Genomic DNA, 21800 nt, shown 5'->3' on the forward strand with positions numbered 1-21800 from the left:
AATGGTTCACGGATAGGATGTCCAAAACTTAGTTCAAAAGGAATAAAACCTAAAGATTCTTGAACTAATTCCCTAACATCTAACAAAAGTATATGAACACCCTCATCCCAATTTTTCTTACATCAAAATTATATAACCGAATCTTATTTTTCAAACTTTGGTGAAGTCTTTTTAAAGCCCATTGACTTTCAATATGACAGGCAGAATATTTAAAATGCTAAAAACCTAATTCATGCATAATTTACTGGAAAATTCAAGACATAACATGTGACCCATGATCAGACTGGACAGATTTGGAATGGCCAAAAAGTATTTAAAGAGGCTTTAACAAACTTCTACTACAATTTCAGTTTTAATGATCCCCAAATAAATTGCCTCTGGAAATATTTTGTTCGCACACGTTTCCCGACTTGGTTTTAGGTAAGGGATCGACACAGTCAACCATTATTCTGCTAAGGTTTCGTCAAATGGAAAAAGAGGTTACATATGAACTTTATGCAACTTCTTATGGGATTTTCCTACCATTGGACAAGTACAACAAGATCTACGATTTTTAGATGCATCTCTTTTAAATTTTGGCCAATAAATGTTATTCAAGATCTTGTGATGATACGTTTTCTTGACTTGTAAATGAGCAGTCAAGGGAGCTCCTCGTGATAGACTTAGAATTTCCTGTCGATATGACCTTGATAGCTCACTTGTCTCTCGTCACTAGTGGGTGCAACGTTTTCGCAAAATAAAAAGTTCGTACTTATGTGGCTTCAATTCACCTAATAGCTGAAACAAACAGAAGATCTCATACTCTTGTTCCTGTTCGACAATGACTGATTGTTCTTTTGTCACCCTGATTAGAATAGAAGGAATGTGTAGTAAAAAGAAGATCACTGTGATCATTACCTGTAATAAATACGTGCATGTGTGAATTGACTTAGAACACTGCTGTCTAAGTTTGGGCACAACTACCGCTCTTGTCTAAACTCTGAGCTAGGTTTAATTTTAAGCCCATATGTATAGATCATACCAGTACAGTTTTATCATCGTCATTAGCATCATCGTTATTTACATCATAATCATTGTTTATTTCATCCGTATAATTTTTATTATCATCATTATTGTTGTTATTATTATTATTATTATTAGCCGATATTTCCGTCACTGCTCTTAATAATAATAATAATAAAATAATAATAATAATAATAATAATAATAATAATAATAATAATAATAATAATAATATTTATAGTTAACACTGCTTCTATATCTACCCGTAGTACAAACTATATAACTCGACCGAAATACTACGCCATTGGCGCGTTTTTAATATTAATAGCGTTTTATTCCGATATCTCCTTTATGGGTTGGTAGAGATAATGAGAAAGATGTACTCCAAAACCAAATTATGCATTCATAAGTATACTACCACGACAGACAAGCTAGCTATTCTGCTATAAATGCATTTACTTCTCCTCCTCCTTGACTATTAACACGGTACTTATTAACACGGTACTTATTAACACGGTACTTATTGACACGGTACTTATTGACACGGTACTTATTGACACGGTACTTATTGACACGGTACTTATTAACACGGTACTTATTAACACGGTACTTATTGACACGGTACTTATTAACACGGTACTTATTGACACGGTACTTATTGACACGGTACTTATTAACACGGTACTTATTAACACGGTACTTATTAACACGGTACTTATTCATTGCCTACTCACTACGACTACTAATGTAACTGGTACTACATACATCTTTATATTCGAACATTTGATTACATCACTTAAACTTAGCCATTTGCAATTGATATATTGAAGAACATTCTCTGTATATTGTTTATACAAATATCTTAAAATAAATATACTGTGAGCAATTTAATTTGATCTGACATATGGAACGTCAAGTTTCATTAGTGCCTACTAATCTGTATTTCATTACACTGATGACATGAAGCTCAAGTTGTCTAAACTGAAGGACGTAGGCTATAAGATCGATGTCAACCTATAGTATCTGTAAGTAGTAAATGGGGGCACTTTACCGTCAATGGGAATTAGCATTACAGAGACCCCTGGGTCAGATTAGCGTCAAGGGAAATTTAACATGGAGAAAAATCGTGGGTCAGATTAGCGTCAAGGGAAATTAACATGGAGAAAAATCGTGGGACGGTTTAGCGTCAAAGGAATTTAAACAGGGTGGGACTTTATAGCGTCAAGGGAAATTGAACATGGGATTTTTTTTTTTTATAAAATTTTTTTAAAAAAGGGGTAGGCAATGGAAAGACTATCTCTTTTCGAGAAATATGGCTGGCCCTGAAAAGGGCCTTTGGGTTTATGTTAATATTAATATTAACATAGATGGCATCTGTCACATCTTCTTCTTCTTCTTCTTAAACTCCTTCTAACTGCCGGTCCATACACAAGTACCCTCTTGAGACATCCTTGTCTTTCTATGTAAACTCTCCTCATCCATTGACTAGTATCTGTCCTATCAACAACAGTCCACTTGGACCTGACATACATGAGCATGTCCGTCCTAAACATCATGGAAGACACAAGGGTGGATGACTCAATGAGCGGGTACAAACACAAACACACAAACACAAACACACAAACACAAACACACAAACACATACGCTAAGAAACAATAAACAAAATCCATAATCTACTATCCACACAATCGTACGTGAGCGGTTACAAAACCCAAACTATACTCTCCACATACGCTAAGAAACAATAAACAAACCCATAATCTACTATTCACACAATCGTACGTGAGCGGGTACAAACACAAACACACAAACACAAACACACAAACACATACGCTAAGAAACAATAAACAAATCCATAATCTAATATCCACACAATCGTACGTGAGCGCTTACAGAACCCTAACTATACTCTTCACATACGCTAAGAAACAATAAACAAAATTCATAATCTACTATCCACACAATCGTACGTGAGCGCTTACAGAACCCTAACTATACTCTTCACCTACGCTAAGAAACAATAAAGAAACCCATAATCTACTATTCACACAAACATACCTTAGCTCTTACAAGCACCAACACACAAACACATACCCTCACACTATCTTAAAAAAGAGTTAGTGTTTATATTCACACTACTCTACCTACACATTGGCAAATTGATGGTTATTTCTTTTCTAGAGTATTGGGTAGCCCTGAAAAGGGCTGTTTTTTTTGTTTGGAACTTCATGGACACCTGGTTAATGGTGGCACCTTCCAGGCCTGGCGCCGCATACACATCTTATCCCCCAATTACATTTTACCTTTTGGGGGGAGAGAGCAGAGGCAAGATATGTCGCTTCAGAATCCCAATTTTCACTCTCTGGGATTCTGAAATTTCTTCTTCTTCTCTCCTTTTCCTCCTCCTCCTCTTCTTTGTATCTTCTCTCCTCCTCTTTGTATCTTCTTTCCTCTTCTTTATATCTTCTCTCCTCCTCTTCTTTGTTTCTTCTTTCCTCCTCCTCTCTTATCCTTCCCTCCTCCACAATGGCTTCCGCGGCCAGTTCATTTAATATGCGCCTGGCATATTCCAGATGCACATGAAGTTCCAACAGTTTCTCCAGTCTCGTGTTCATTTTTGGTGTTGATCAATCAACAAGGGTAGCTGGACTGCCGAACGAGTTTCAATTTATAGTGAAAGCGCGGACGTGAACGAAAACATCCCCTAAAAACATAAAATTGATCTTACCTAGATCATGACCATAAAACAACGCGCCGACCTAAAAGAAACACTCACTCACTTTTTTATGCTACCCATCACTATTTTAAAATTTTTTATAAATCACTTCAATAGACTATCCACATACGCAAAGCAATCCAATCTAACTCCAAATATACACCTCAAACACCAAAAAAGACATCATTTTAATCTACTATCCATACCAACTTACTTAACCACTTACAAACACAAACACACAAACACATACCCTCACATTTTTTAAAAAAGAGTTAGTGTTTATTTTCACACTACTCTACCTACACACATTGGCAAATCGATTGTTATTTCTTTTCTAGAGTATTGGGTAGCCCTGAAAAGGGCTGGTTTTTTTTGTTTGCTATGGCATTCTTTTTAGTTTCTAAGAATGCGATGTCCTCTGAGGATAGACTTTCTGGCGATAGGTCTGCTTCTTCGGAAAGAGAAGAAGAACTATTTGGTGTCGATACGACAATCGGCAAAGCCTCTGTCAGCTTCAGGTTGCTGCTGCTGCTCTTGTTGTTGTTGTTGCTGCTGTCTCTGAAGTCTGTACTTCTCTTCCATTCTTCTTTTTCCCTGTTCATTTCTTCTCTGAAGAGCTCTTCTATCAGGTCTTCAGTGATTTTTAACATTCTCACATTCTCTATTTCTTCTGGCTTCGGTATCAGACTGTGTCTGACCCTATGCAAATTCACGTAGGCTTCGTTGAGTTTAGCTAGTTTGGAGCACATCTTCTTAGGAGGATGAGTCGACAATGGATGGTTAGACTGGAAACAACCCGGTTCTTAAAGTCAAAGCGCGGACGTGAAGGAAAACATCCCCCACACGGTTTTTGAGTCGCAACGTTTAGTGAGTGTCATGAGAGGGATAGTAAGAAATGAAAGAGCATCAATCCAACATTCTTATAGCTAAACAAAAGACAAAGGCATTTTTTTCAAAACACAACATTTTTTATTCAAAAATCACTTAACACTAAACAACAACAACTCTAACATTTTTTAACAATAATCCAACACTAAAAGTTTCTCCACTAGGTAAAGAGGGATAACAGTCTTCCATGGTTTCTAGTAATCTAGGATGACTTCTCTCAAACTGTTGATTTCTATGGTATTATCGAATTCTGCATACAGGATGACGTTCACCGTTTCATCAGGGTCTCGGTCTTTAAACTGAATTTCCACACGAATCTGGCCGGATTTTATAGGGTGGAAATGTCCCTCGTCGCTGCCTTGGTCTGGAGTGAAATCGAAAGCCCACAAAGCGTAGCCTCCTGCATAATCCTCGTACGTAATACCGTGACTGGTATTGGTTCCTAACTGTCCGGTGGCTTCGTACAGGGACAAGTACGATCTCAAGTAATTCTTCTTGGTAAAGTCAGGTTCGAAAGGTCGGGTACACAAGGTCTTGCCATCGCGACTGACTTCGATTTTGGACACGCCAAAGTGTTGAAAGTAGAAAGGATTTTTTTCGGCAGCTCCGTTGAAGGCTGTATTCTCGACGATACCAACGATCAAACGTTTGGGTAACTGTCCTTGGAACAGATGATCTTGGATCATGGATCGCTGTCCCTTGGGAATGGTGAAGGTTTTCACTTCCACGCGTCGTATGGGATACTTGGCAGTCGTTCTGCTCAACGTCTGACTGATGTCGTTTCCCACTTTAGGTAACACTTCCACACGGCGTACGTAGAGTCTGGCTTCTAGGATTTTGGTTTTGTAACCGTCACTATCAGCCATCAAATGGAAAGCGGCACTACTACGATTCAGTCTCAGGCGGACATCCACCCCGTTCAGCAAATACTTTTCTTGCAACCACATGTCCAAATGCAAACGATCCATCAGTACTAAACTTGTGTCGGCTCCCGTGATTCTCTTTCTTCGTTCTACAAATCCATCATTGTTGTCTTTCTTTTCATCAGTTTCCAATATTTCAAACTTGGTAGGTTCGTCAGCTTCCCATACCACACAGGCATTGAGATGAGTGTTCTTGGCATCTATTCCGTACGTCAAGAGATTTTCCAGGTAGGCACGATAAGGGTAAGTATCCATGCTGCTGCTGACCAGTTTGTTATTCAAGTACAAGTCCACTCCACTGAACAAGGAATGCATGAAATTGTTGACGGGAGCTACTGCTTCATCGTCTATAGCACCTCCAGTCTTATCTAGAATTTTGACTTTCAGGTACAAGTAACTGCTATTCAGATCGATGTAATCTTCGGGCTGTCCTTTGATTTCAAACTCGATGGGAGCGGAATCGGTCAATGAGGAGACGGGGTGAAATTCCACCCACTGGGATTCTTGCATCGTCATCATCGTGGGGGGCATGGCAAACAGATCCAGTTCCGTCTTGGAACAAGCGCAAGACTCTCGGTGCATCATTTTTTTGTCTCTTTTCTCAATAATCGAAAACGTCTAAGTCTCGAACGGTTCTTCTTTTCTTGGCCTTTCTCGCTTGAAGTCTGGTGAAAGAGTGTTTTCTTCGTCGTCTCTTTCTGCCTTGTCCTTGCTGAATGCCTGACTCGGTAGCGTGCAGGGCATTTATAGGTGTTTCTCGGTGACCCAAAATGTCTTTGCCCGTTTGCAGCAAGACATTTTTGCCTGCCCTCATGAAGGCTTCTTTAGGGTTTTGTTTGTCGATGATGACATTTTGGAGAAATTCTTTGCCTTGCGTCAGTGCCGCATCTTTCAAGGCGTGCAATCCGCGTGTCACCATCGGTTTCAACACCGGGGCCACCGAACGAAAGGCCGATTTTAACATATCTCCTAAACCGTGTCCTCGCTGTCGAGCAACCCCTCGGTACACTGGATACATGACTTACGAATCGTGAGAAAACCGTTTTCGAAAATGGAGTTCACCGTGACTTTTCCTTTGGTGAATGGAATATTTTGTCCCAAATCTCCTTTTATAGTAATCTTGACCGTGTCCAAATACGACTTACTGACAGGCAAATAGTGAGGAAGTACAAATTCGCGGTGGACGTGGTAAGTGTTTCCACCTTCCTCGTCAGTGTTCGTGGCAGAATCCACTTTGAAAGGAATGACACGCAGTAACGGTACGGAGGTGTGTCCCACCACGTTATACTCCACCACATCGGAGTACACAAACATCAAATTCAGTCCTTGGTTCAGTTCTACCGGGGCACGAAATAACTTGCTAAAAGACTCGTTGTCGTAAACGATGGGTAATTCGCTTTTCTTCATCATGCTCATTCTCAGGTTCATGTCTCCGCCCAACATGTCATACAATTCAGGACAAAATAAAATGGACAGGATTTTACTCCGTTCAAATTTCATCAAGAAGCGACGAGCTGTTTTGTGGTACTCCATGGTGACACTTTTGTTAACATGCTCCAAAGCTTTCAGAAACACGGCATTAAACCTGGAGGCTATGGTGCTGACCAAATGTTGACCACTAAAATAATAGCCTGGGGAAATGAACAAGTGATAGGTGGTGTACTTTTGTGTACGGGTTTTCTTGTCATATTTGACATTGCTATCCATCCACTGTTGCAATTGTTCGTCATGAACTTCCACATCAAAAAAATTTTGATTGGGAAGGACATTGAGGACTTGGGTCGGGTGAATCATTTCTACTAAAGCCACTTCCCAATGGGCTTCGTGATCTAAGGGGATGGCTTGAGGTAATTTGGCCGTGTAACAGCACAACGTGTTCTTGGGAAACACCTCCATGGAACTGTCACTGGGTAAGGTTAAGTAAAATTGGTTTTGGTGACTCATAATTCCAGAGTTCTGTGGCTGTCCGAGGGGTTAGTGGACGTCAGAGGCGTGTCTCCGCCCAAAATGGGGTTCTGGTTGTGGTTGGAGTGGTGACTGGCACTGGCACTGGACACAAGGTTCCCGTGGTTCCCGTTCGAGGTGAATTTCAGAGAGGGATTAGGAAGCAGGTAACCGATGCAACTGCTCAATAAAATGGTCCACAGTTGTTTGTCTCCTTGTTGCAAACTCAAATTGGCGATGGCTGCCCCGATGACACAATACACCACGAAGATTTGGCAGAAAAAGACGATTTGCGTTTTAGGCACACGTTCTCCACACCACACCCACAAGGGTTGTTTTTGTAAATCTTGCACAGAAGAACTAGGTGAAGGAGGAGTGGTCGACGTAGCTGCGTCTGTGTGAAAAGGCATGATGGTCACTTCTTTTTATAGTCGATGACTTGCGAAGCGTCGATCCAAGAATCGAAACTGGGTGGATATCCTTTCCAACGTACTTTGACTTCTTTGACACGTCGTTTGCCCACTTTACGGGTTCTGCGTTCGAGAATGCTTTCGATGTCGTACACGTCGTCTTCTTTTTTGGTGACACGTTGTAACTCGGGCAAATAAAACGTTCCTTTGAGCACTTCTCCGTTCATGTCTTCCAATTTATAGACGGCAGGATGACGGCCATGCACTCGTCCAGTGACGCGAAACAATTCGGTCGTCCAGTTAGGTAAGTAACCTTTGTCGAAAGTGCGTTTGGTTTTGCCAATGCGCACCCAATCTCCTACGGCCAACATTCCACTTTTCTCGGGGACAGCCCTCGTCGGGGACGTACCAAACAGACGCTCAAACACCAACACTTCGTTGTCGGGAGTCACGTCTTGCGGGGCACGTCCGATGCTTCGATGGTAAGATTGGTTGTACGCTTGCACCAGGTGCGGTAAGATGTCGATGTACTTCAGAGTGTGGTGATGCGTAAAATATTTCCACATGCGTTCTTTCAAAGTGCGTTGAAAACGTTCCACAATGCTGGCTTTGGTTTCGGGATTCTCGGTGGTAAAAAAATGAATGTCACGTTTCTTTAATTCTTTTTGGAAAGCTTGGTTCAGAAATTCGGTGCCTTTGTCCGTTTGCCATCGAAGAGGGTGACGACCGCTTTGTTTCAACACCCGTTGCAGGGCTCGCACTAACTCGCTGCTCGATTTGGAAGTCAAGGGTACGACCCAGGCAAATTTGGAAAAGACGTCGATGACACAAAACAAATATTTGTAGCCACGATTGTAGCTGGCCAAATGAGAGACATCGGCTAAATCGGCTTGCCATTGATGATCGATGCCTTCCACTCGGGTGCGACTTCTGGCAAACTTGCGTCGAATGGGTTTGTGTAAAGTGTAGGTAGCTTGTTCTTGTAACCATCGTTGCACTTGAGGTAAACGGAGACTTTTCAGTCGCGTTTTGGCAGCACGATACAATTTTTGAACTCCTGCGTAACCTGCAGGATGGGATGGATCGTAGTAAATGCTGGCTAAGACTTTTTCCATTTTTTTGTGTTGGTTGGTGTGTTAATAAGACACCCACTCTTGGAGGATGCTACTCTTTTTCTCTTGTGGTATTTTCTTGGATTGCAATGCTTTGCGTGTGCGGCCAGCAATAGGCGTCGAAGAGGAGAAGGATGTCTAAGCGGGGGATATCGGTTCTTGTTTCACTTCTGTCTTCACTTCTGTCTTCACTTTCTTTTTCTCTTGTGAGGAAGAAGGGGTGGCCATCATCTTTTTAATCCATCCAATTCTGGAGGTAGGTGGTGTTGTTAACTTGCGTACTTTTTCTGGTGGAGTTTGAAACCCTTCCTCTTCTTCTCCTTTTTCTGTCTTGGTCACGGGTACTGGTGGTACTGGTACTGGTACTGGTGATGGTGCTGGACTTTTCATCAAGGTCTTAAAATCTTTCAGAGTGGGTAGAGCTGTTTCGTCTAAAGCTTTCTGGTGAAAGAGTTGCAGTCGTTGCAAGAGTTGACCGTACTTTTGCGATTTTTCTGTTTCGGACAAATCTTGGCGATCCATCAAGGACTGCAATTCGTGTTGTAACTGGGATATCTCGCTCAAATGGGGATTGGGAGGTAAATGCGGGGTGCGTTGTTCTTGCCACCGATGGTATTCCATCCATCGTTTGTAAGGCACTAAAGCTAGTTTTCGTCCTTCCATGGGTTGTCAGGGGTCGATTCTGAGATCTTGTGACTTCCGGGGGCCTTTTTATCTTGCTCCCACCAGTCCTCCCAACATGGTTCCCAAGACTCCTTTCAGTATGGGGCCTAACAAGAGAGGTAAAATACCTCCACGTTGCACTAACATCTTCTTTTTTTGACGAATGGGAATTTTCTTTCGAACCATTTGGCGAAGAACGTGACGATGTTTGCTTAAGCATTGTTTCTGGTGTTTGGACAAAGGGATCGTGCCTTTCAAAACGTTCAAACAACATTCGCACACGGTATCGATGACCTCTTTGGAGGCTGTTTGAATGAGTTTTTTTCGTAGGGGTGGAGAAGCTTTGGACAGGACAGATAACATGTCCCCATGTTTGGCTCAACGTGGTGGCAGTCCTTTCCTTTTCTTTCCTTGGGGTTTTCTGGAGGGTGACATCTTTGAGTCTTCAGGGGCAGCGAAAAAACACTGATACCCGACTTGGTCACATGCCTTTTTTATACTGGAACGCGTCGCCACTGATTGTCTTTACGTCGTATCAGTTTGAGGACAGGCATGACACGTCGTGCAGGGGTACGCAACGGACTAAATCGAGCCAGTTCTTGCTTGGACAAATCCAGTAAACTTTGTAACATGCCCGATCTTTCTTGCACTTTGATTTTGGGAGAAGGTACTTTGTGAGCAGCAGCCACTGCCACTAAATTGGAAGGTCCTGCCACTGGGGAAGTTCTTTTGGGGGTCATCAACGGAGAAGTTCTCGGTGTGATCAACGTCTCCAAGTACTCTTCAGTTCTGGGTGTCATTAACGGAGAAGTGGACAAACGTGAAGCTGCCGGACACGCAGTCACCGCCGTGGCAGGTCGTGGTTTGCGAGTGTAAGGTTGCGTCCTGGCCGAAGTGCCTCTCTTGCGACTAGTTTTCTGTGGACTTTTCTTTTTCTGGGGGCTTCTTTTCTTTTTCCGGGGTGGTGTCTGGTCAGAGGAGGGTCCTGCCACTGAAGAAGTTCTCCTTGGGGACCTGGTCTTTTTCTTCTTGGGGCTTCGTTGGACTTTTGTCTTGGGTATAACTTTGGGGGCATTAGGATCCCATCTTAAGAGTGAGCGAATGATGACCCCTCCTAGAGTACCGCTCCCTCCAGGTTTCAAAATGATTTGTTTTTTGGTTTGAGTGTCGATGCGGGGATCGGCCAGTTGGACCAAAGCGACTTTGTTTCGATCGAAAAAGCGTTTGGTTTGATGAGGAATCTGAATGATTCCTTGGAGTAATTGACGTGCCGTCACCGTGAACCATCGTAAGACTTCTTTGAGACTAGCTTCTAAGACACGAGCTCGTGTTTGTGGATTTTTTTCTCGACTGATGCCATACAAGGCACGAATCAATTTGACGGGAAGATGCGACTGAAGGGACGTCATGTTCACACTGTGTGAGACAGACGAAAAAGGGTCTGAGGTTTTTATAGATTTTTTTATGGAGAGTGAAATGAAGTCGAGGACGTGTACAGGACAGGCCCTCCGTCTTGGCACCAGTGGAGAAACAAGTGGGTACGAAATCGCAAATCCTCGGGAGTCGTAGGTTTCAAATCGACGAGTAAATAGGCGTGTGGAGTTTGAGTGGCATCGTCGTACGCCTGAGTCAGCCAAGGCGTTCCTAACTGTTTGGCTAAGACTTGCACTTGCGATTTATCTCGAGGGCTTTTAAACAAGACCACGTAATGCGCATTGAGACTGATGGTGCGATGGGCTTTACTTTGTTGAAACAAATTTTGGGTGATGTAAACGACACTGGCATTACGGTGATGCCCTTTGTGCGTGAACCACAGTTTAATTTCTTATTCGTCTTCTCCTAACATGTCGTCGAAAATGACCAAATGGGTTAGACGGGAGTTTGAGACGATGCCATCGTCTTCTTTAGGAATGCCTTCCACAAACACGATGGAATCGCCTTGACTTTCTCGCAAGAGGCTGTACGCCGATTGCCACTCTTTGTAACACCACACGATTCGTTGAGGGGGTCGATCGATCAAATGATGTTTATGTTCGATCAAACGTTTGACGAATTCGGTTTTGCCCGAACCGCTAGGTCCAGCAATGAGCATGTTAAAGGGATGGCGAAGATACAAAGCCTCCCAACTGGCACGATCTAAGTGTTCGTCGATGACTTTGACAGTAGAGGAAGAGGGAGCAGAGACAGCAGAGGTAGCCATGGTGTGAGAAATGTCACTTGTGACACGAAAAACAAACAAGACAAGAGTTTATATACTTTTTCAGAACACGTTTATTGAATGTTTTTTTCAAACATGAATACGAAAGACAAAAATACATAAAAGCCAAAGGCTTAAGTACAAGAATAAAAGGCACATGATAACCATGAACGTGGAGTAAACACAAGTGTCTGTACAACATGTTTTGGGTAAAGTTCTAACCAGTTCTATAGTAGGGTGTAAGGTCACACAAGTGTCCTCCCGAAAGGGTCTTTCAGGCCTGTCCACGACAGTCCTGTCCTGGGTGACGGGTTCTTCTGGCACCGTCACTAACACAGGTTGAAAAGTAACTTTTTTCCTTGAATAACTCTCGTGCATACTGGGCCACCTCTTGTGTCCAAGCCTCAAAACCCTGGCCTCGGTGATGTCCAACATTTGACTCCTAACCAATCTGGTTTCTTCTTCGTCAACGACATGGTAAGTTACTTCAATGAACAATGAACTATTGGTCTTGGACGTTGTCCCTTTTTATATGCTGACCAATATCGATGTGACCGTACGGCAACGTAAAGTGATTGGGAAGTCTCACTCGCTTCTGGTACACGATTTGACAGATTTTTTCCAGGGGTCGACTGACGATGTGGTGAGTGGGTAAACGTACAATCTTGTTCGGTTGATAAGTGGTCACTTTAAAGTTTCCATCCTCTCCCGATTGCAAGGCTTCTTTCAATACCCCAAAGTTGACCACTCGACTGGTACGATGATTCAGAGTCAGTCCTTTCACTTTGCACGTCGTGTGCACTTCTCCTTGTTTGTCCCGGTATTCGTAGCCGTAATTTTTGGGACCACCACTGACGAAACTTAGAATCTTGTCGTCGGGATGCTCGTCTGTCCAGGCTCCTAAACGGTCTCCTTCGATGTCAGGGTGCTGTTGAATCGGGTGATGGATGTAAATGCAACTGTCCGTGTCAAAGTACAGGACGCGTTCTTCTAACAGTTCTAAAGCTTCGTACAATTTTAAGCGAGCATGAGCTGTCACGTAAGCCGCAATGATGACATTTCCAAAAGGGTCGTCTTGTACAAAGTCCAGATCTTCTTCGTAATTGACCAAGATCAAATCCTCTCGAACGACGTCCACGTGTTTCATGTATTTGGTTTTGTCGTGAATCATCTGGAAGTAGCGGGAAGGTTCTGTCAAATATTCCGTCTTGGGTAAACACGGTCGTTGTGCCATTTTACCCCACAAGCAATTTAACATCACTTTGGCAAATGATCGCCTGCCTTCGTTTTTTTCGATGTGGTCTAAAGAGATGCCTTCTTGTGCATAGCATTTCTCTTTGAATTGTATTTGGTCTTCGGGAGTGTGACACCAGGAAGGATAGCCGCTGGCTTCTTGTTTCAGTTTCAAAAAGGCATCCACGTAGTCGGCGAAAATGCCTTTCTGAGTAGGGTCACCCTTGTGGTACTGTTGTGTCTTGGGAAAGTGGCAAATTTCGTACACTTCTAACAGTTGGTATCCCATGTCCAGAGCTTTGAACAATTCCACGCTGACCCAGGTTCCCGTCAAGGCACGTTCTTCCTGGCTGTGATGGCAAGGTTGGTCCTGGTTGCACGTTTCGGCACAAGTACGGCACAAGGGAAACATCACTTTGCCTTGACAATGGTGAGGTAAGACGGGATGGTATAGGTTCGTGGGAGGCAAAACTTTACACTTGATCAAGCCTTCGTATTGTCGAATGTTTTTCAGGTCGATGTGTTCCGTCAACAATTGCGGGTGCCCTACGGGAAAGCGACAATATTTCCACACGTAGGGATACAGCGAACACACGTCCAAGTATTTGATTTCTTCTCCTTTCTCTTCGTCGGCTTGGTACAGCAAACATGTGGCATTGGTCCTTCCTCCGTACAAACTATCCCTCGGGTTCAGCGGGTCCATGAACTGGTAACTTTCCACGAGGCGTTTAAACTCGGGATCGGTTTTCAAACGGTGATCGTACTCGTGTTCCCACATTTCCACCACTTGGTATCCTTGCTGTTCTAACTTTAGGCGTCGCTGACAAGTGTCCTGGTACAAGTCTTCCATGGTTCGTTGCAAAAACTGATTTTTAGTGTCACGGTCAGGGTAACAGACGGGACATCCGTGAAATAAGCAACCGTTAAACTCGTACACGATCTTGGGGTTTTCCAAGTCCCAGCCATCTACCGAATACGTTCCGATGGTCTTTTCGCCTCCTCCGTTGCGGGCATGCTGAATCCATTTGTCTTCCTTGTCGCACAAGTAATGTAACCAACGTAGGGCTTTGACCGAGTATTGACGCTTGACATATTGGGTCGTTTGAGGACTGATGACAGCCACGGTGTTTTCAGGCATGAATCGTTGGCGGTACACTAAGGAACACGCTTTGGCAATGGTGCAAGCTTCTTTCAAAGGATCGACCCCTCCGTGTTCCATGAACAGTTCTCGAAATTTTCCACAGCAACGTCGTAAAATGTCCACGTCGGAACGACAATACTTTAACATTTCTTCCTGAAAGTCGAAGGGGTCAGAGGCATGAGCCTGGTACCAAGCGTAGAAAGCTTCTCGTTGTTCGGTACGCATGTTGTCGGGGTCGTAATAGTGAGCCTCAGGTAAATGGGGTAGAACGGCATGTTGATTGGCTTCCGTATTGAAAAAGTGTGGAAAGTACCCTTTAGCCATTTCTGTCATTCCAAACGTTTTAGGCATTCGACTCAAAGGCATGGCCAAGTAACTCATCGAATCTTTAAACTGTACTTGTCCCACTTGCATGAAAATGATTTTGGCTCCGTTCAAAGCGACTTTAGGACGTTCGGTGCCTTGTTCCGTATAGTATCTGAGAAGAAACTGTCCATCGTATCCGGAGAAATTGTGAGCCATCACCGTGGCATGACGATGACAATTTCCGTAACGTTCGATGTCCTCTTGGCTCCACGTCTTGTCGATGGGTCTAAGACCCATTGGGCAAAATCGGCTAACGTGTTTGGTCCCCGAAAGATTTTTTCACGCCCTCCGGGAATCTTGCTGCAGTGAGGGCAATGACTGAAGATAGGTTCTTGAATGCACTTCTCGCACGCTCGATGAGCCACGCAGAAATTAGGAATGTGAATGCCGGTCTCTTGCATGCATTCGAAATCGAAAAAGATGAAATTGCCTTTCTTCTTGTGACCGTCCTCTTTCTCTAGTGGGGGTTGGTATTTTTGCACGTAGCATTGGTGTTCCAAGTCCACGATGCGGTGACAAATGTGACATTTTTTTTCCTGAACATACGTGTGCCTTGGTACTATTGGTACGTATGCATTGTCTACACGTTGGGCACAATCTCAAGAGTTGACAAGCACATTTCTGCTGTGAACCTTGCGTCTTCAGATGTTGTTGGTAACAGGTAGGACTGACAAACGTGCGCAAACAAGTCGAACAAGGCACTGGTCCTTCGCTCAGACAGGGTGGAGAGGCCAAACATCCTGGGCATTTCATTCCACAATGCTTGTGTTGCTCTCGATTGTTATAACCATAGTCACATTTCTCACAATAATAACTGTATCCCAGGAATCCGGTGATACTGGTAATGGTATCGAAATGGTCATCGTGATGATAGACATGAATGTATTTTCCGTCCTTAAAATCTTGGCCTCGAAACAACAGAGTTCCACGCATTTCTTGAGGGTGCACTTTCAAGGTGTAGCGTGGAGCTAGGGCATCTTGCAATTTTTGCATCTCAGGAATGCCACAGGGTGTGTCTTTGGACAGTCCGGCTTGTTGCAACAGGAGTTCTGCTTCATTTCGTTGTTTGGCTCGGTCGGATTGTTGAATAGTGTTCCAGGTTCTTTTCCATTCTACCGTGTCGTTCTTGTTGGCATAGGTTCGTCCCACCACGATGGCACGTGCTAAACACATCTGGTCTTGAGGGTTGTTAATTCGGACGAGACTCTTTTTGGTGTTGCGAAGGTCGTCCACCAATAACATCTTTTTGCGTCCTGTCCCTTGAGGAGGAGAGACGTGGGCCATTTTCAGTGTGGCTTTACCATCGGTGATGTCAAACTGGTCATTAGATTGTTGCACCTGTTGTATCTTGTCCATGACTTTGGAAGGGGTCAGTTCTGCGGGTCTGCTAAACTCGATCCAAACAGGGGATTTCAAACCGTCGTGATCTATGGATAGTGTCAAGCGATCGTCTTCTTTGGGTTGACATTGTCGCTTGAGTGCGGTGAGCAAAGAATCCCACATCTCGGTGATAAACCCTTCTGCTTTCTCCAAGGGTACGTCGGCCTTGAAATCTTTAAACTTCACCGTGTAGGTGTAAGCCGTGGTTCTAAATTTTCTAGAGGAGCGCTTTTCCGTCTCTCGAATGGAATAGTACTTTTCAGGGTTGACTAAGGGTGGTGAACTTGGTTTAGAGGGTTCGGATTCTGGTTCACTCATGTCCTCTTCAAAATCACTGGCATGAATTTGTGCCAAGATTTCAGCCCTGGTACGAGGCGATAGATCACGTTTCTGCCTCTTACTTTCTTCTTCTTTCTTCTCGAATGAATAGGATCGTTTCATCTTGAGTGCAAAACGTCAAATGACTCAAGTTTAAACACCACAGACTAATTTATAGTCTTGGTAAACCAGCGTATATAAAAAGGGTGTGTGTCTTGTCCTTTCACTATTCATTTCACTCTCAAGCCGAGCACAACGATGGAAGAGACTACCAAGATGGAACGTTTCGTCAGAGCTTTGCGAGGGGTCATTAGAAAATTCTCTTCAGACCAGCCGACGGACTACTCTCCTTCCTTTCGAGATAAAAGTCAAGATACTTGCTATATCTGTCAGAAGAAAGGGCATTGGTCTTCAGAGTGTCCAGACCGTCAAAAAAGAAAAAAAACAGGGGCTAAAAAAGACAAAAGTCAAGATACCTGTTATTATTGTAAAGAAAAAGGACATTGGTCTCCAGATTGCCCAAAAAAGAAACAAGAGGAGTCAGAAGAAAAGAAGGATTCTTCAGAAGAAGAGAGGGATTCTTCGGAAGAAGAGAGGGATTCTTCGAAAGAAGAGAGGGATTCTTCAGAGGAAGAAGAGGAAGAAAGAAGACAATTCTATTTAAAAGAGGCAAAGAAACAGGAGAAGAAAAGAAGAAAGGAAGAAAATGAGGAAAAAAACGGTGAAGAAATTCAAAAAACAGAGAGACTAAATAATGAGAAAGAAGAAGTGTACGAACTTTTTAAAGTGTTCTGTGGTGAATTGTGAATTGGATTGTAAAAAATGGATAAAAGAATACATGAATGATATAAGGTAAGTGTCTTTGAGTTTTGATTTTAAAATAAGAAGCTACACTCAAGCACTCATACACAGACACGTACTATAAGGGTAAAATGGGTGGGGTTTATTTTTGAGTTATTGGCAAATTGAAATTGTATTTCTTTTCGAGAAATGTGGGTGGCCCTGAAAAGGGCCTTTTTTCTTTATGGTGTAGGAGTGAGTTTAACCAATCAACTTTAACTGCCTTAAGCCTTTGCCACGGCCAAGGCCTACTTCTGATGATTGGGTTGAAATCACTAAGGGTGGTAGGACAGGCTTAGTCACAGGGTTGGCGTGTTTAGCTCGGGAAGGTCTTCGTGATAAAGAAGTCTGATACATTTGTTTCAGACTTCTTAACTCCGCTAAAATGTTCAACAGTACCGTAGCCGTTTGATTTTCACCCTCTTGTTTCTTTGCTGCTATTTCTTCTTGCTGTTGTTGCTGTTGTTTTTTTCTTACCTCTTCTTGTTGCTGTTGCTGTTGCTGTAGGAGAAAAGCTTGTTCCGCTTCCTTTTGTCGTTGCATAAATTTCTCCAATTCTTCTTTCTGTCTCTGTCTAAAATTCTCCACTTGCGGTAATGAAGAAGGTAACGAAGGTTCCGGAACAAATTCTTGCGAGGTAAGAAAATCCACAAAATCCCAATGTACCTCTTCTGAAAGTAAGTCCGGGTTCCTTTGGGCAGTCTCCCCTGCTGGTGCACCCCAATGGATCGTTTTCTGAGTTTCCGTCATGTTGAATCACTGTCGCATAGATTGACTGCACACAAGCGCTAACGAATCTATATAGACCACGTGACGTCACAGACTGCTCTCTTCGGATTGGATGCGAGCTGACTGAATTTTGTAACGCGTGTTCGGATTGGTGAATGAATTCAATCTGTTTCAATCCTTCCTGTACCTATAAATAAGCGCAGTTCACTGCATTGATTCACCTATTCTCGTCGCTTCAAGATGTGGACCACAGTTGAGTCATCCACCCTTGTGTCTTCCATGATGTTTAGGACGGACATGCTCATGTATGTCAGGTCCAAGTGGACTGTTGTTGATAGGACAGATACTAGTCAATGGATGAGGAGAGTTTACATAGAAAGACAAGGATGTCTCAAGAGGGTACTTGTGTATGGACCGGCAGTTAGAAGGAGTTTAAGAAGAAGAAGAAGAAGATGTGACAGATGCCATCTATGTTAATATTAATATTAACATAAACCCAAAGGCCCTTTTCAGGGCCAGCCATATTTCTCGAAAAGAGATAGTCTTTCCATTGCCTACCCCTTTTTTAAAAAAATTTTATAAAAAAAAAAAATCCCATGTTCAATTTCCCTTGACGCTATAAAGTCCCACCCTGTTTAAATTCCTTTGACGCTAAACCGTCCCACGATTTTTCTCCATGTTAATTTCCCTTGACGCTAATCTGACCCACGATTTTTCTCCATGTTAAATTTCCCTTGACGCTAATCTGACCCAGGGGTCTCTGTAATGCTAATTCCCATTGACGGTAAAGTGCCCCCATTTACTACTTCTGTACTACTAGTACTATATTATTGCTACTATTACTATTTCTCCTTCTATTTCCTCTACTACTACTACTACGGCTACTGCTACTACTACCGCTAGTATTACTAATTTCAGGCCGATGATCCTTCTTCTGCCACAGGAAGACAAACAAGAAGAACGAAGTCTACATATCTCCAGGAGAACGCTACTCCAAAGCCAAATGGTAAATAATCAGTTAGGTGATAATGTAACTTATAGACATACATTTTATGGAGAGAAGAATAGGGAGAAATAGAAATAAAACAAATATGGGCAGATTAGCTATTATGTACTTAAGCGGAATGTGTGCTCATTTAGAAATATAGGTTTAGAGCAGCAGAAAATAGAGATTCGTTCGGTTGAAACAAATTGAAAATCGTAGTTTCCATTTCCGCCTTATGTGCACATCCACAAACAGTCAGTTAGGTAATAGCTTTTGGTCAGTGTTTGAATTATCTCCTATACCCCCAACACGGAGGAGCAATCGCAGATTCCTGCGGCATCATCTCCAGAGTGTAGGTTTGTGTGACACTCATTTTTTGGTTATATGGAGAAGACGCCGAAAACAATACACATTAATTTTCTTTATATTTCATGTATATTAATCAAAGATACGTGTTATTTATTGAAGAAAATCAATTTTATTTAAATTTCGATTAGTTTTTAAGGGATATACTAATGTTGCGAATGAGCAAATAATTGGTTTTGTAAGTACCTAAATATATATATATATATATATATATATATATATATATATATATATATATATATATATATATATATATATATATATATATATATATATATATATATATGTATATGTGTGTGTGTGTATGTGTGTGTGTGTGTGTGTGTGTGTGTGTGTTTCCGTTTCTGTTCAATACTTCACAACATAAATGACAATGTACCTTATAAAAAGATCTCATCATAACCCCTTATCATTCGGGATAACAAAACAGAAAAAGGATCAAAATAGATATCATGTGACTTTGGAAATGTTTTTGTTTGCATGTCAATCTCTTTCTGTTAAGAAAACCATTCTTCCACACATAGTTTGTATGAAATTAATGTTAATCCTGGGGTTTTTTACGTTTAATTAAAAAAATCATTTGTTGATAAATTTAGAATTTTGTTTTACACAAGAAAGATCAGTGTTGCTGGCTATCCTTTAGATTTACATCACACTAGTAACACCGAGAATAATTGCTTTCTAGTGCTAACAACAGGATTGGAAGCTAGTGCTACACAGAAAGATCCCATGAACTCTAAGAAGACACGGAAATCACAGAAAAAGAAAAAGAGAAAGAAGAAAAGGAAACACCGCAACAAAGCACATCAAGAACCGGACCTTGAAAAATCATCAACAGAGAATGATGCATTGCCTTCAAAAGACGACGGCAAGAATTTTGATAAAGACGTGGAGTCAGGGGGAGATACAAAAGAGCAATATTAATTTCGGTACGACTGAAACTCAGTTTATTGAAGACCAACTGTAGTGAAGTAAAACATTGGAAGATCTAAATTATGAACTGAGAAGAACAAGATATAAAAAAACACCAGAACATAAAGACAACTTCAGACAAATCACTGAGGATTAGATATATCCATTTCCAATATAGGGTTAATGCAAAAGAAGCCAATAAGTTCTAACGCCACCTAAACGCAAAACCAGTGGGTAAATTCAATAATTTAAAATCTACAATTACAACTAGTGAATAATTGAATTTAGCATCGCTTTATGTTTTGCTTATATTCATTTAGACAAAACAACAAATCAGATGACATCTGTAAAGTGAGTAGAACTTTTCTATTTTGATGGCACTAAAGGCTTTAGTAAATTATTTTATGCACTTTAAGGTTTCTAATAGTGTTCTACGCATTTTGAGTTTGGTGTGGATTGATTGCACCATTGCTTTATCAACCATCCATACATTATGTGAAATACTGTAGTTGTTTGATGCTTTTGGCAAATTTATTAGAAAACGATTCTTATTTTATTCATAATATGTGAAAATAAAAATAGTATTTACGAGGACTGTACCATTTGAATGTTAGATAATCAGTTTTAATGCATCAGCCGATATGAAAGAGGTCTGTCTCTATTATGTACGGTGGATATTTAAAAGTTATAAGGCCCGTACAACAAAGTCCTTTATGAGCCAACAGTACATCAGTACAACCCTTAACATACCCTACACATTCCTGCTCTGATCATCCAGTTAGTAAATGCTATTCTGTGCGGAATTCATACACTGGAACACTGGATTCTAACCGCATCGCGGCCTTGAAATTGTCTGCCCCTAGGGGAATATTTGATCTTTTATAACGGTATTCAACCAAAGATCACTTGGAGCTGAATAAGAGCTGTAGAATGTGACAATGGATGGTGTACTCCTTCTGGATGTCTGTCATAACAGCGGATTGTTGCGCCTATTCGTTATGGTGGAATATCCGTAGTGTTCCACAATGTTTCGCAACAATTGTGAATCATAAAAATTTCCATTGACAAAAGCAGAGTCGGATACAGGAACCTGGATGTTCGGGCCTTTGCGTCTATATATATGGTGAAAACAAATTGACAGCCAACTAAGTGGGACGATTAGCGATCTCTACTAATTTTCTCCGATCCAAACGTTATTGTTGTTATTTTCTCTCGAGTCAGCTTCAAAAAAAGGAAATCTATGTTTCATCACCTGTGACAATCTCATCCAAGGTATCGGGTGCCATTAGATATTTGACGTTTATTTCTTTGACGATTTCAGCTCGAGTCTGCTTTTGCTCAGCCTTCAACAAATGCGGATTCTATCTTTCGCAAACCTGTTAGAGCTTCAACTTATTCTTCAATATATTAGTAACAGAATTAATAATTAAAATGTCTTGCACAGTTTATCAAACGTCATCAATTGTCCACATCAGAACAGCCATAACCAGCTCACCAATCAAAGACGATGGCTTTGAGTACGCGTTCCATCACCCATTTATTCGATACCATCTGTAATTGGCGTCTCTTATTCAACCATTAAAAGATATTATATTATTCAGGCGAGAGGTGTTAACAGTTTTCACCATTTGTTTTTGTCCCATCCGAGTGAAACTAATTTCTTCGGAGGAACCAG

The 21800-nt window shown here is 41.8% G+C and overlaps 1 protein-coding gene across 4 annotated transcripts in view; it reads left to right on the plus strand.

The window, feature by feature from the left end:
* LOC149797215 (uncharacterized) overlaps positions 1 to 20719 on the plus strand; it is a 73594-nt gene extending 52875 nt beyond the window's left edge. For all 4 annotated transcript variants that reach the window (XM_089961901.1, XM_089961902.1, XM_089961900.1 and 1 more), the window contains 2 exons: positions 18781 to 18868; positions 19899 to 20719. In XM_089961901.1, the coding sequence (XP_089818027.1) occupies positions 18781 to 18868; positions 19899 to 20137 (327 nt within the window). In that variant the 3' untranslated portion in view covers positions 20138 to 20719. The remainder of the gene's footprint in view (positions 1 to 18780; positions 18869 to 19898) is intronic.
* The last annotated feature ends 1081 nt before the right edge of the window (positions 20720 to 21800 follow it).

This window comes from Sinohyriopsis cumingii, chromosome 6 (genome assembly GCF_028554795.1).
Source record: "Sinohyriopsis cumingii isolate HCF-2022 chromosome 6, ASM2855479v2, whole genome shotgun sequence".
NCBI classification, from domain to species: domain Eukaryota; kingdom Metazoa; phylum Mollusca; class Bivalvia; order Unionida; family Unionidae; genus Sinohyriopsis; species Sinohyriopsis cumingii.